Genomic DNA, 12,600 nt, shown 5'->3' with positions numbered 1-12,600 from the left:
GAGCGGGGGAACAGTAGCATAACAGTGGACCTTTGCACTCACACTAGGTGAGGAGGGAGTGGAGGACTTGGTGGGCCTGAGACAGTGGACAGTCCCTCACAGTGAGGGACAGCTCAGGGTCACTCCTGAGAGGGCAGGAGAGACAGGCGTGGGGGGCAAAATCGAGATCGCAGCAGGGTTACAGGGTTTTGTAACAACAATGAAGAGATAGTGGGACAAGAAAAGAGTATTTTGGAAACAAAAACTCCCTTCTAAATACTACATGGGTTAAGGAGATAATTATAATGAGAATTAGAAGATATTTAGAGTGAGATTACTTCGCATTAGATCTTGTAGGAGTAGTTAAAAGAGAGAAAGCTATACCCTGAAATGCAGAGATATGGTTGAAAATATTTGAAAATAAGAAAGAATGAAAACAAATGAGCCAAGCTTTCAAACTCAAGATGCTGGGAAGAGAACAGAGTACGCCCAAATAAAGTAGAAAGGATGAAATAAAATAAAGAGCAGAAATGAATGAACCAAAAACAAAATAGCAGTACAGATGATTGGTAAAACCAAAAGCTGATTCTTTGAAAAAACTTATAAAATAAACCTTTGACCAGCTGATGGGGGGCAGGGGGTGGGGTGGGCAGTAGGTATGAACAGTATCAGGAAAGGAAAGGGGGACAGAATTAGAGAGAAAACAGTTTAATCATAAGACATGCTTTTTTTTTAAATTTATTTATTTATGGCTGTGTTGGGTCTTCGTTTCTGTGCGAGGGCTTTCTCTAGTTTCGGCAAGCGGGGGCCACTCTTCATCGCGGTGCGCGGGCCTCTCACTGTCGCGGCCTCTCTTGCGGAGCACAGGCTCCAGACGCGCAGGCTCAGTAGTTGTGGCTCACGGGCCTAGTTGCTCCGTGGCATGTGGGATCTTCCCAGACCAGGGCTCGAACCCGTGTCCCCTGCATTGGCAGGCAGACTCTCAACCACTGCGCCACCAGGGAAGTCCAAGACATGCTTTTGAACAGCATTATGACAGTAAGCATGAAAACTTAAGTTTAAGCAGATACTTTTCTGGGAAAATATAAAATATCAAAATTACTCAAGAAGAAATAGGAAAACAGAAAAGCCCGATAACCATTAAAGGAAATTGTATAATACTTTAACCACCACACTCCAACCTTGGGCCAAAGGCACCAGGCCCGAACTAATTTGAGGGGAGATTTTACCAAACCTTCAAGGAACACGCATAAAGGAGATTTGTCCTTTATCAACCGTTTCAGAGAATAAAAAGGAAACCAGAATCCACACGAAATCGTCTTGCCTCCAAGTTGTTCAGGGACAACGAGGGCTACTGAGGCCTGGGGCAGGACCACAAGCCAGAGTCCGCCCGTCCCGAGGCCAGGCAGCACCGGACAACGAAGGCGCCCGGCCAGTCACGCCTGGTGGCCCAAGGGTCCCCCTGTGGACATCGGCCTCGTGACCCCTTGAGGAGTCGAGCAGGCTCGCTTTGCCCTTGGAACTGTGATCCCAGGTTTAGTGATGGGTTGTGTTTACTGTCACTCTGTCTGTGTTAGGACCAAGCGCGCGTTTGTGAGACAGCGGGGTCACCGGTGGTCTGGGGCGTGGAGAGGGTGGGGCGTTTCAGTTTGTGTAAACATGTGCTACCAGCACGTACAGAGATTGACTCCAGGACCACAGTTATCAGCATCCTGCTTGAGCAGCCCCCGTGTCACATGACACGCGTCACACCGAGGGCCGAGGACAGCGCCCGGGACACCCAGACGTCCACTCTGTGTCCCTGGACGCCGTGTGTGCCCTGTCAGCACGGAGCGTGGTTCTCTCCTGCGTCCTGCGCTGCACTGCAGGCACCCACGGCCATGTCAGTTTGGTCCGCACACTGTCCCGTTGGCCGCACGCACGGCTGTGTTTCTTGGGGGGGACGCGCGTGCAGCGCCACACCTTGCAGCGCTGTCTGCCTCTGAGGGGCGTGTCTGGGTGGGATGCATGGGCCTTGCCATGGGGGGACAGAGAGGACAGGCCCCGCGACTTGTTCCCGGCCCCCGCTCTCCCCGACGGCAGAGCACCAGCTGTGCTACCAGGTGACATCACGGTAGGGAGTGAAGTGCACTTCCTACTACGTAGGACGCAGACTGTTCCTTACCTGCCATTGGCCGACGTAATCTGGACAAAAATAGTGCTCTATGAAAGGCTTTTTCTTTCAACTTTTTCTCTCTAATGATTCACTTTTGGGGGGTATCTCCAGTGTCTTAGGCACAGGGAGAAACTTTTATGTCATTTTCTGAGTCACGGCTGTATTTTTTAGCCAGAACCAAAGCTTAAACCTTCCCTGCAGAACCCTAGTGAAGGAGCAAACTGTTGTCCAGTGGAAATGAGAGAGAGAAAGGAAAGTGGGGTATTTGGAGGGTTCATTTGGCACAGAAGAAAATAATTTGAGCATAAGAGAGATGAGAGGATTAGAAACTAACCCCAATGGTGCAATGGCATCTTTCATCTTCAGCTGTTTTAAAGCACTTTTAACTGAGAGCATGGACGTAAAGCACATGTAGACGCCCCAAACAACTCACAAAGCATTTGGACAGGCGTTCACACCGTAGGCATCAGCGGCATCTGAGGCGGGAAGCCTGCGTGCGGTTCGCTGGGGCCGGGAAGGTCCTTGTGCTGCTCCAGGATCTGCGCTGTTACAGGAAGAACAGGTGTTGAGTTTCTATACATTTTTAACGCTAAGGAGGGAGTCTTCTCAGTAAACCCAGATGAATGGAGCAGGCTTAGTTCCGGACCAACAGTAAGCCCACAACTGTGAGGATCGGTTGAAACATTCACGTTTCTCCACGAACCGGATGCGTAAATCGTTTTTCTTAGGAAGGACCTTTTCCCTTAAGACTCTGCCATTACTAATAATGAGAAGTAATTGTTTTTCCTTACCCCCTGATGGAGCATTCAGCCAAAATTACAGCCTTTAAAGAAAATGACCAAAGTATTTAAAAAATAAATCCAGTTGATGACAGAAAACTTGAACTTAAAATAGAATTTCTGGACGTTCGTTTTTAAAGTTTATTTGTGTAGGCTGCTGCTCCTCATAGCTCATTGTGGTTCTCTGATTTTATAACTTTTAAGTTGTAGGTTTCGTCTTCATCCAAACACTTGAGCCTAAATTTTAGGTACACTGCCACTCGGTGGTAGTATGTTTTGCCTGACATACTGATTATAAGCACAACCTAAATATCACAAATTAAACACGCGTTAAACGGGTTTCTTTTAAACGTTACTCTAAAATGTAATTAAATATTATATGGTACTATGAAAATGTATTATTCAGCATCTTTCTCCTTGACTTTTTTTTTTATAAATTTATTTATTTATTTTTATTTATTTTTGGCTGTGTTGGGTCTTCGTTTCTGTGTGAGGGCTTTCTCTAGTTGCGGCGAGCGGGGGCCACTCTTCATTGCGGTGCGCAGGCCTCTCACTGTCGCAGCCTCTCTTGTTGCAGAGCACAGGCTCCAGATGCGCAGGCTCAGTAGTTGTGGCTCACGGGCCTAGTTGCTCCGCGGCATGTGGGATCTTCCCAGACCAGGGCTCAAACCCGTGTCCCCTGCATTGGCAGGCAGATTCTCAACCACTACGCCACCAGGGAAGCCTCTCCTTGACTTTTTAAAACAACTTATTGAGATAAACAACTTTATGGAATAACTCTTAACTTTACCGAAGAGTTACAGCTTTAACAGAAGTTTCGGATAAGTCATACTCTTTTTCTCTACTCATCCAGTGTTTAAGCAGCCATATAACCTATAGAGAGCCCTCTTGGCTACTTTTTAAGCTAAAGATTTTAATTTGCCCTGATAGTGTTTCTGATCAGTTCAAGCGTTTCTTTCTCGTCGAGGCACCGTGAGCATTCTGGCAGAGTACTTCTTTATTGTGCCGGCCTGTCTGGAACATAGTCTGACATCGGCATTCCCGACCCTGCCCTACTGGGTGCTGACCGCACGCCCCAGTCGTCCTGGGCACCGTGTCCCCACGTACTTCCAGGGGACCCTGTGGAGGTCTTGCCTCCACTCCCACCTCCACCCTTGAGAGCCTCTGCTGAGGTTCTGCACCGCCCCTTCTTACTCTCCTGCTGTTCTGTCCTGTGTGGCCGAAGAAAAGTGGCAGCGGGGAAAAGCTGCTGTGAGTTACTCACATGAAAAGGGGGTAGCTTTCCACTTCTGTTTTGCCTTTTTTAGCTGTTGCTAAATTTAAATTTAATTGCAAAACTAAACCCATAAACCAGTTCTAGGACAGGCTTGCAGAAAGATTTTCTTAAGAGGCCTGTATAATCCCTTACCCTGAAGTGGGTTTCTGGGATTTAAACGTTGATGACACTGGGACGTGACTGTTCAAGTGTGCGAGAGCGAGAGTGGGAGCACCTGCTGAAGGTCGGCTCCTGCCAGGCAGCACGCAGGTCCTCCCCTGCTCCTGCCTCGGCCTCAGGGCTCTCGCGTCCTTGTAGCGGATGCACTTTGTCGCTCTGATTTTTAGCTTTTGTTGCTTTTTCATAAAGGGCACATGTCCAAAGCCCTTCATCTAGTGGAAAGAACTGCATGGCTTCTTGGCTCTGCGTGTCCTTGTGTGTGGAATGAAGACTGACTTTTCTCTCGGGAAGGATTCCTTTCAAAGGAGCGGTTGAGGGTAGGAGGTTAGTTTTGTGGTGAGACCCCTGATACGTCCTCCTCGCTCAGGAGCGTCTGTGCAAGAGTCGCTGGAGGTGAGTTGTCACCACTGTCCCCCCACCCCCGGAGGAGGGGAGAGCTTCACCTCACGCAAATTAAGGCTGAGGATTAAGATGGGGAAGTGGGAAGAGAAGGGGACAAGTGGCAGAGAACTTGCTGCTTCCTTCAGAGCTCCTCCCTCTTCCCTTCCCCCCGCGGTGCTCGTGCCCCTCTAGGTGCCCAGGAATGAAAACAGCAGGATAAACCCATGGAGCTTCTCCTGACTGGGCCGTGTGCTGCCGACGGTCTCCTTTAAATGAAAAGAGCTTGTTTGTTTAGTAAGTTTGTTGAGTTAGCACTCAGTAGTGTCTGATGGGTTGAAGGAAGCAAAGGGTCAGTTGACGGTTAAAAATAAAAATATTTTATTTGGCCCTCATATTCATACATAGGCCTGAAAATGATTGTTCTATTGCAAACTCTTAGTTCCAAAAGGAGGAACAGGGATCTTGAACTATTTATAGTTCTTAATTGTTAATACTTGACTCATTACCTTCTTCCCTAAATCTGAACTAAAATATTGTGTATTGTGTCTTCTCAGAAGTTTATAACCTAGTTACCCCCAAAAAATTGATTTGCAGGAAGCAGCAGCAAAATTTTTGAAATACTAGGTAATGTCTGCCAGACTTTTGACAAACTCCCTTGGGGCCTTGAAGACCTTGTTGGAAGCCATGCTCACCTTCCAGAAGGAACTTTCCTGCCCTTCTGTATCTGAAGAAATGGGCAATGATAACGCATTCTGTTGGCTTTGTGCCCCCCCCCAAAAAAAACAAAAAAAAACAACTTGAAAGATTGCAGTTCTAGATGATAGGGTTTCAGGTTAGGGACCTTCAGAAAAATCTAGGCCTTACACTTCTGGCTAAAGTCTTACAACATTTGCTTATTGACTTAAATGTCTCATACTTAGGCTCAGCTGCAACGCTCACAAGTGCTAACAGAGAGGCTCTTTTCTGACCCCCTTGGCCAGAGCACTCCGGAACTTTATTCTGCAGTCCTGTGTTCTTTTTTGTAACAAAAGAACTTGAAAGATGTAGATGGGGACCATGTGAGATTGTGAAGCTAGTTTCAGATAACTTTAATTTTGAAAGTAACCAATTCTGAGAGGTTATATGTAGCACGATAAAATGAAGTCTGTTTGGGTTTTACAATCTAATTATGAGGATTATTTTTAGCAGTTGTTCGTATTTGATACACAGTTTTGCCGGTATCCCCACCCTCTTCCATTGCACACACATTTATATTTGTATATTCTACCCTCAGGAATTAAAAAATTAGTTTGGCCATGAACCAAAGAGTAAATATTCTTTCTAACCTGTCTGTTGTTTCACCTGTGCCTTCAACTTCTCTCCTCCCTTAAATACTCTTCCGTCTTTGTCTTATTCAAAATCTTTACTAGATGAAGGTTTTTAAATATATATATATTTAAGCACTTTGATCTAGTCTGGGTAAACATCAGGACCCCTTCTGCAGGCTAGTGGTCTCTGTTGAGTGGCAAATACAGCAAGCAGCATAACTAAGATGTTTTTCTGTGAGTGTAATAATCATGTCACGTACGATGCCCCAAATGTCATCTGCTCACAGATTCTGAAGACAGAGGCAGCTGCCGTCTGCTCTTCCTCTGGTGATGAACACAGTCGATCTGGAATTGTCAGCTCACTGGGGAAGGCGGGGAATCACGTTCTTCTTTTAGGAAAGAGTGAGTTGGAATCCCAGATGTTCCTTTCTCAAGACGCTGGAAGGGCTGTGCTGGTTCCTCTGGCTGAAGCCCTTCCGGGACACGCGAGGAGTCTCCATTCGTGCCCCCGGCCACAGGGCACGTGCGGGGTCCGCGTGGATGTCCTGAGTGTTTGTGTGGTGAAATGCTGACCGTCGGATGCAGTGGCGATTCTGGGAATTGTAGCCCCCATGATAAAAAAGCTTTCTCTCCTGACTTGTGATGGTATCTGTCTGCCAAACCCCAAATTTTGTTTGAAGAGCGGTGACTTCCGTAGTGTTTGCAGACTCCCCTGACCCAGCAGTGTGACCCTGGGAGGACTGTGGTTCAGAGCACGCGTCCTCCGCCAGTTTGGTAGCTCGGGGACTAGGGACCGCTGTGCCCTTCTCACTGGGAAAGGACTTGCGCTGGCTGCAGTCTTGCCTTTCAAGCTGTTTGACTGCGAGCCGGGACGCACGGAAGGAGTCGTGTGCCGGGAGCGCCCCTCCGCTCCGGAGCGCACGCGGAGCTGCTCTGCTTGTGAGACGACACCTGCGTCCGCTCACAAGCCCGGTTCTCTGCCGAGCCTGTGGCCGAATCCCTCTGTGACGAGACCCGCTCTCCGAAGTCCTCTGGGGTTAAAAGAAGTTACCTCATTCACACCGCTCGTACCCTAGTATGATGAGAGAAGTGGGTCGTTTTAACTTTTTACTTTGAAACAGTTTCACATCTGTAGCAGTATTTCAAGAATAGTACAAAGAACTGTAAACCCTTCACCCAGAGACCACATTAAAACATCACCAGTTGTCCCAGTAAGGCCCTTCGTGGCAGAAGGCTCCAGTCTGACCTTCCTCTCTCCTTGGTTCTCACGACCTTGGCATTTAGAAGGCGAGAGGCCTGCGTGTACCCCTGGGTGTGGGCTGCTTTGCCTCAGAAGCAGGCCTGTTTCTGCATGTTTTACACAACGTCTCAGAAGTGACACTTGGCTCTTCTCTTGCTGCCCTGACGGTCTGTCCACTCCTGGGGGCACTGACCCTGAGTCCCTTGGTTAGGACGGTGTCGCCACAGGGAAGTCCCATTTTCTTCCTTAGTGATTAGCATTTTATGAGGTGATACTTTGAGATTACGCAAAATCCAGCTTCTCATCCTGCTTTTACCCACTAGTTTTGGCATCCATTAATGTTTCTTTCTTGAACTGATTTTCCAGTGACATTTCCCAAATGGGGATATTTATCTAATTTGATTACTCCTTTTACATTCATTGGTAGGCATTCTAGTGTAAGGAAGAGCTTTCTCTCCTCCTCTGTTTTGTCATTCCTTTATTTGTATTAGAGTGTGCTTATGAATTCCTGTTTCCCTCAGTGGGTTTTTACTTGTTACTCTTACTTATTTTGATGATCTGACTGTCCCAGGTTTGGCTTTTTAAGCAGGTCTGTGTGTCCTTCTGTCACGCCCCCATCCTCGTCTGAGTGCTTTTCTTCTTCCTGACACAAGAGACCCAGGCTCATTTGCTTTCCTCCCCCAACTCTGGAATCAACAGCCATTTCTCCAGGGAACCCCCTCGCCACTAGCGGAGAGTGGCATTTAGAAACAGTGGCCTGGGCACTGATTGTGCAAAGGCTTCTCCACCAGTGAGGAGCCTATTGCTTCCTAACCCCGAAACCTAACCCTAACCCCCAACCCTAACCCCTAACCCCCTCTGTCTTCAGGCCCCCGACTAGGCCGGGCTCCTGCCTCATGGCTGCACCTTCCCTTACACTAGGGCATTGCCTTCCAAGAAAGAGGACTGGGAAGGAGGGAACAAGGTAGGTTCTTCCCTAAAGCATTTGGAAAGGAGATTCTGTCTTCATTCAGTCGCTGTTTACTAACCGTCATCTGAGCTCTTCGCTTCAGATTTTCGTTTAGATCCTTGCGTGTGTTTTCTAGATGTGTGTGCGTGTCGATCAGCACTTTGGTGATAAATCCCCTGTATTGAGCACATCCATATGCTCGGCACTGCATAGACATTAGGCCTAAATTGTAGAACAACTCTGCAGGACAGGCCTTATTTTACCGTTTTTGAAGCGAGCCGAATAAGATTGAGTGAGGGTAAAGCATGTTGATCACGTCGGACAGTGAAGCAGGGGTTGGATTTCAGCGCAGGCTGCCTGACCCCCAAGCCCACACCCTTCCGGAACCACAGGGCGGTGTGCTGGCCTGCTGATGCTTTGGGGGTCCTCACTGGGGGGCGTTGTACCACGCATCATCGCTCCTAAACCGTAACGTTTAACTTGCTTGGGCTAAAATATAAGAGGAAGAGTGAGAAATCACTCAGCTGGCTCATTAATTTCCATACTAAGAAGACCCCGCTGGAGGAGACTTTGGGAGAACCCCTGTGTCTGCTGGTTCTTAGGTTTATTGGAGATTCTGTTGAGCTGTCTGCCCGGGACTCTTCATTCAGTTATAACAAAGAACCTCCTAAAGTTTAGGAACTTTTTTCTCTACCTTACCTGGAAGAAATAAAACATGAACCCAACGTTCTCTCCTGCCTGTCGGAAATAGAGTATTTTCCAAACAGATGGCTGTTTGCGTAGCTCTCACTCCGGAGAGTTCGTTTACCAGGCTCCTTGGTTACTAGACCTTAACTTTAGAAAGAATATACCGGACCCTCAGTTGGGGAAGAAAAGAAGAGAGCGATTCCTTGTTATTCTGTGCTCTTCCTCCAGGCTGGTTGTCTGATAAGCAGCCTGCTGGGCTGTCATGTGTGCCCGGGTCAGAATGTTACGCTCTGCGCCAGGCCAGTGTGGAGGGAAATGCAGATTGTTTTCATCTCTGGCTCCCTGACGTGGGAACGGTACTGGAAACGTGGTACTGCCTGAAAGCTAGATAGTGATGTAACCAGAAGGCACAAGACTGTGACCACGAACAGTTCCACCCACGTTTACCTTCACTGGGATGTGAAGGCTACTTTGATGTTCTCAGGGGAGTTAATGTCTCTTCAGTAAGAAAGGAAACAACAAGTACCTGTTGGAGAAAAAAGCTAAATATATAAAAGAACAAGTGAACAAAAGAAAGAGCTTGGGTGAAACTTTCTGGAGAATTTTTCTCTGTTCCTCAGTTTCTGACGTGTTCCTGTGAGTGTCTCAAATAGGCAGCACCTCCCTGAAGGATTTGAACTGGCCGGTCTTTTCAGACCCTTCGAGGGGCCGTTGTGTTTTGCGCCCTCTTACTGGCTGTGTGTCTTCTGCCCGGGCTCGCAGCCCCTGAGAGCCTGTCCCCTCGCCTGTGAGATGATAGTGCTTTTCAGCACAGGTGAGAGCACCAGGTGAGACCGTGCACGCTAAAGCACTCTGTACAACTTGAAGGGCTTCGCCGCCGTCAGTGCCGCCGAGAAGCAGAGGTAAGAGGTGAAGAGGAACAGAGCAGTACTAAGCAGGCTGTCCGCTTCCTTCCCCCATCGCCCACGGGGATGCAACCACTGCGCGTGCCTCGCAGAGGCAGCCCGGGAACTGTGCTTATCAGAATCGCTCCCGCCGTCTGGTTGAGGGGTCTGCGTCGTGAACGAGGTTCTCGTCCTTCTCACCCCAGCCTTCCCGCAGCCAGTCTTGCTGTGGGAATGTTACATCAGTATTTCTTTTCTAAGTGAAGGGGTCTAATAGAGTAAAACTCACTCTTACAGATGGGAGTAGCTACAAAGTAGGGTTTTTATTGTATGTTTTTTAATTCGGCCACACCACGCAGCAAGCAGGGTCTTAGTTCCCCGACCAGGGATCGAACCCGGGCCCTCGGCAGCAAATGCACCAAGTCCTATCCACTGGACCACCAGGGAATGCCCCATAAGTAGGATTTAGAACATAAGATTCATAGATCTGAACCCCCAAGATAGCTGGCCTTTTAGACACAGTACAATTGTGGTTTGTGGTAGAATTCTTCAGTCCTCCTAAGGAGTTTTTTAGGTTACAAGTGAATCAGGACCCCTTTATAAACTTTTCAACCTGTGTTCTTCAGACCAACCCCATTTCCCTTGATTCAGTTTCACAAATTGGTTATAAGAATAAAGAAGATATCAAGACAGTTGGAGGGAAAAGAGTGGCTTGCTGGGAAGATATGAAGGAAAAAGTATCAATTTCATGTGGGGAAAGGAGGGCATGATAGAGTTTCCAAGATCCCAGAGAGAAGTGAGTTGTTACTTTGGGGATAAACCCATCTGCTTAGAAAGCATTTGGCCTAGAAGTGTTGGATAGGGTAGTGATGACACAGAGTGCAAAAGATTAAACTTGAGATGTTTCAAGGCCAAATCCAAAATCCTTCGACACCAAGCAAATAAATTCCTTTCTTTTTAACTCTTGACGTTCTCTGCGGTCGTGCAGTCAGTTCCCCTGTCTCTGTTCTCTCCTTATTTCTGACCCTCCTCTCTCTCCCCTCGCCTGGCCCCCCGCCCCATCTCAATCCACCCGATTATGGCATTTTGTAAAACTCTGCTAAGCACTGTACTCAGAGGCTCTGCCGTCCAGGTCTCTTGTGTACGGAGAGTTTCCTCTGCCGTGGCCGGAGTTTCAACTTGCGGCTTCCTCGTGGGGCGGCAGGAATGACGTGTCGTTAAACTTGGACATAAAAGGGCTGAAGGTGCTTTGACTGATGTGTCTGTCTGGGCTTTGTTACTTAGGGACCCAGATGTGGAAAAGTCCCCGCTCTCCCACGTGGAGAAGCGTCTGAGAAGCCGGCCGAGGGGGTGGGTGCCAGGGGCGGTGGCTTTGTCCCTGAGCCCCCAGGGGGCCCCCCTGAATTCCCAGAGCCCGGCGGGCTTTCCTCTCCTCCTGCAAGTGGCAACCCGAATTCTGAGTGGAAAGTGCATCTTTGCCCTTGGCCCGTGTCCAGCATTCCTCGCTGAGCGAATAGGATTTGGAATGTCAGAGTCGGAGGGCGGGAGCGTGTGGGGCTGCGTGTTTATATGTGCAAGCGGCCTCCTCTGGCTTCCTGAGACTGCTTCCTTCTCCTGAACTCTTAGTGCCTTATTTACGTGTTGGTCTTTGGTTTTTGTTTCTAAGTCGTTTAAGCTGCATTTCTCACGGCGGTCGGTCACGGGGCACTTCCAGACCCCGTTCAGCCCTGGAGCCCGGCCCCGGGGAGGCAGCGTGGTGTCCAGAGGATTTGCGTGTCTTCCCTCCGGATGAAGAGACGGGAGCTGTTCGCAGGCTCGTCCTCCGGGGGATCTGAGGTCGTCCCCTCCGCGGGGTGACCTGCTGTCCCGGAGCCTGGACCCAGGTTCCGTGGGGGGCACAGGCCTCCGTGAGCGGCGCCCCTCGGGAAGATTGGGGCCGGGCTGGGTCAGCGGCGGGGCCCAGCCCAGCGCCGGTGCTGGAGCCGGACTGAGACACGCTTCGGCCCCCGTGTGACTGTGGACTCATTGACGGGGTGGCTTCTACCCTCGATTCAGTTCAGCTTGAAGGCGAGATCCGGGGGTGCCCGACCGGCCCTGCCCCCGAGGGGCCATGTCCTCCCTGCACGGCCGAGGCAAGGACCTCGCTCGGAGCAGGACGGCTCAGTCGCACTCGCCCCCGGGCTCGCCCTCCCCGACGGCCAAGACGCTCCGAGTAAGCGGCCCTCCTTCCGCCCGCGGTCTGTTGGGGGCGGGCTGTGAGGCCGGGCCCTGGGGCTCGGTCAGGGCAGGGGGGATTCAGGGCGTGTGGAACCAGCCAGGGGGACGGCGGCCCCACCGGGAGCTGTTCTGCAGGAGGTTCCTGTCCCTGACTCTTAATGGCATCTTCGGTGAAAGCGGACTTGAATGCGTGACACGGCTGCTGTCTTTCAGCTTTTCAGCGTCAGTTGTGAAACGCTTGACAGGAAGAGTGTAGAGGCCTCCTTACCGTGCCTTACGGGCTTTCTCTGATTTACGCGGCTGTGTTTAGTCTGTCCCTTTCCTGTGTTTTATGGGTCAATACGGTGTTTCAGGAGAAGCAGCTCCCAGTGGCTGCGGAACCACGTTCAGTGACCTCAGGCACGTGTAGGCTCTGCGTGTGCAGGTTCTGCACGTGCATTTGTGCAGGCGTGTACATGCAGGGGCGTCCTTGCGATCCTGTGTGTCTGTGAGTGATAAAGAGAGAACAGGATGGGCAGGCGTTCCGGACACTGGGATCCTACCCCTCCGTGACCGTCAGGAAACTTTGCACTTAAAAAGCCAAAGAA

General features: G+C 49.7%; 1 protein-coding gene across 9 annotated transcripts in view; it reads left to right on the top strand.

The window, feature by feature from the left end:
* Positions 1-12,600, top strand: part of PPP1R12B (protein phosphatase 1 regulatory subunit 12B) — a 202,072-nt gene that overhangs the window by 152,818 nt on the left and 36,654 nt on the right. The window contains exon 1 of one of the 9 annotated variants that reach the window (XM_082413156.1): positions 11,402-12,008. The exons of the other annotated variants lie outside the window; for them this stretch is intronic. Within the exon in view, the coding sequence (XP_082269282.1) occupies positions 11,907-12,008 (102 nt within the window). The 5' untranslated portion in view covers positions 11,402-11,906. Of the gene's footprint in view, positions 1-11,401; positions 12,009-12,600 lie in introns of those variants that run through there. 9 annotated transcript variants of the gene reach the window in all.

The sequence above is a fragment of the Balaenoptera physalus genome, assembly GCF_965194825.1.
Source record: "Balaenoptera physalus genome assembly, chromosome: 1".
Lineage (NCBI taxonomy): Eukaryota > Metazoa > Chordata > Mammalia > Artiodactyla > Balaenopteridae > Balaenoptera > Balaenoptera physalus.
Note: the sequence above shows the minus strand (reverse complement) of the source record. Positions and strands in the feature narration are given on the sequence as shown.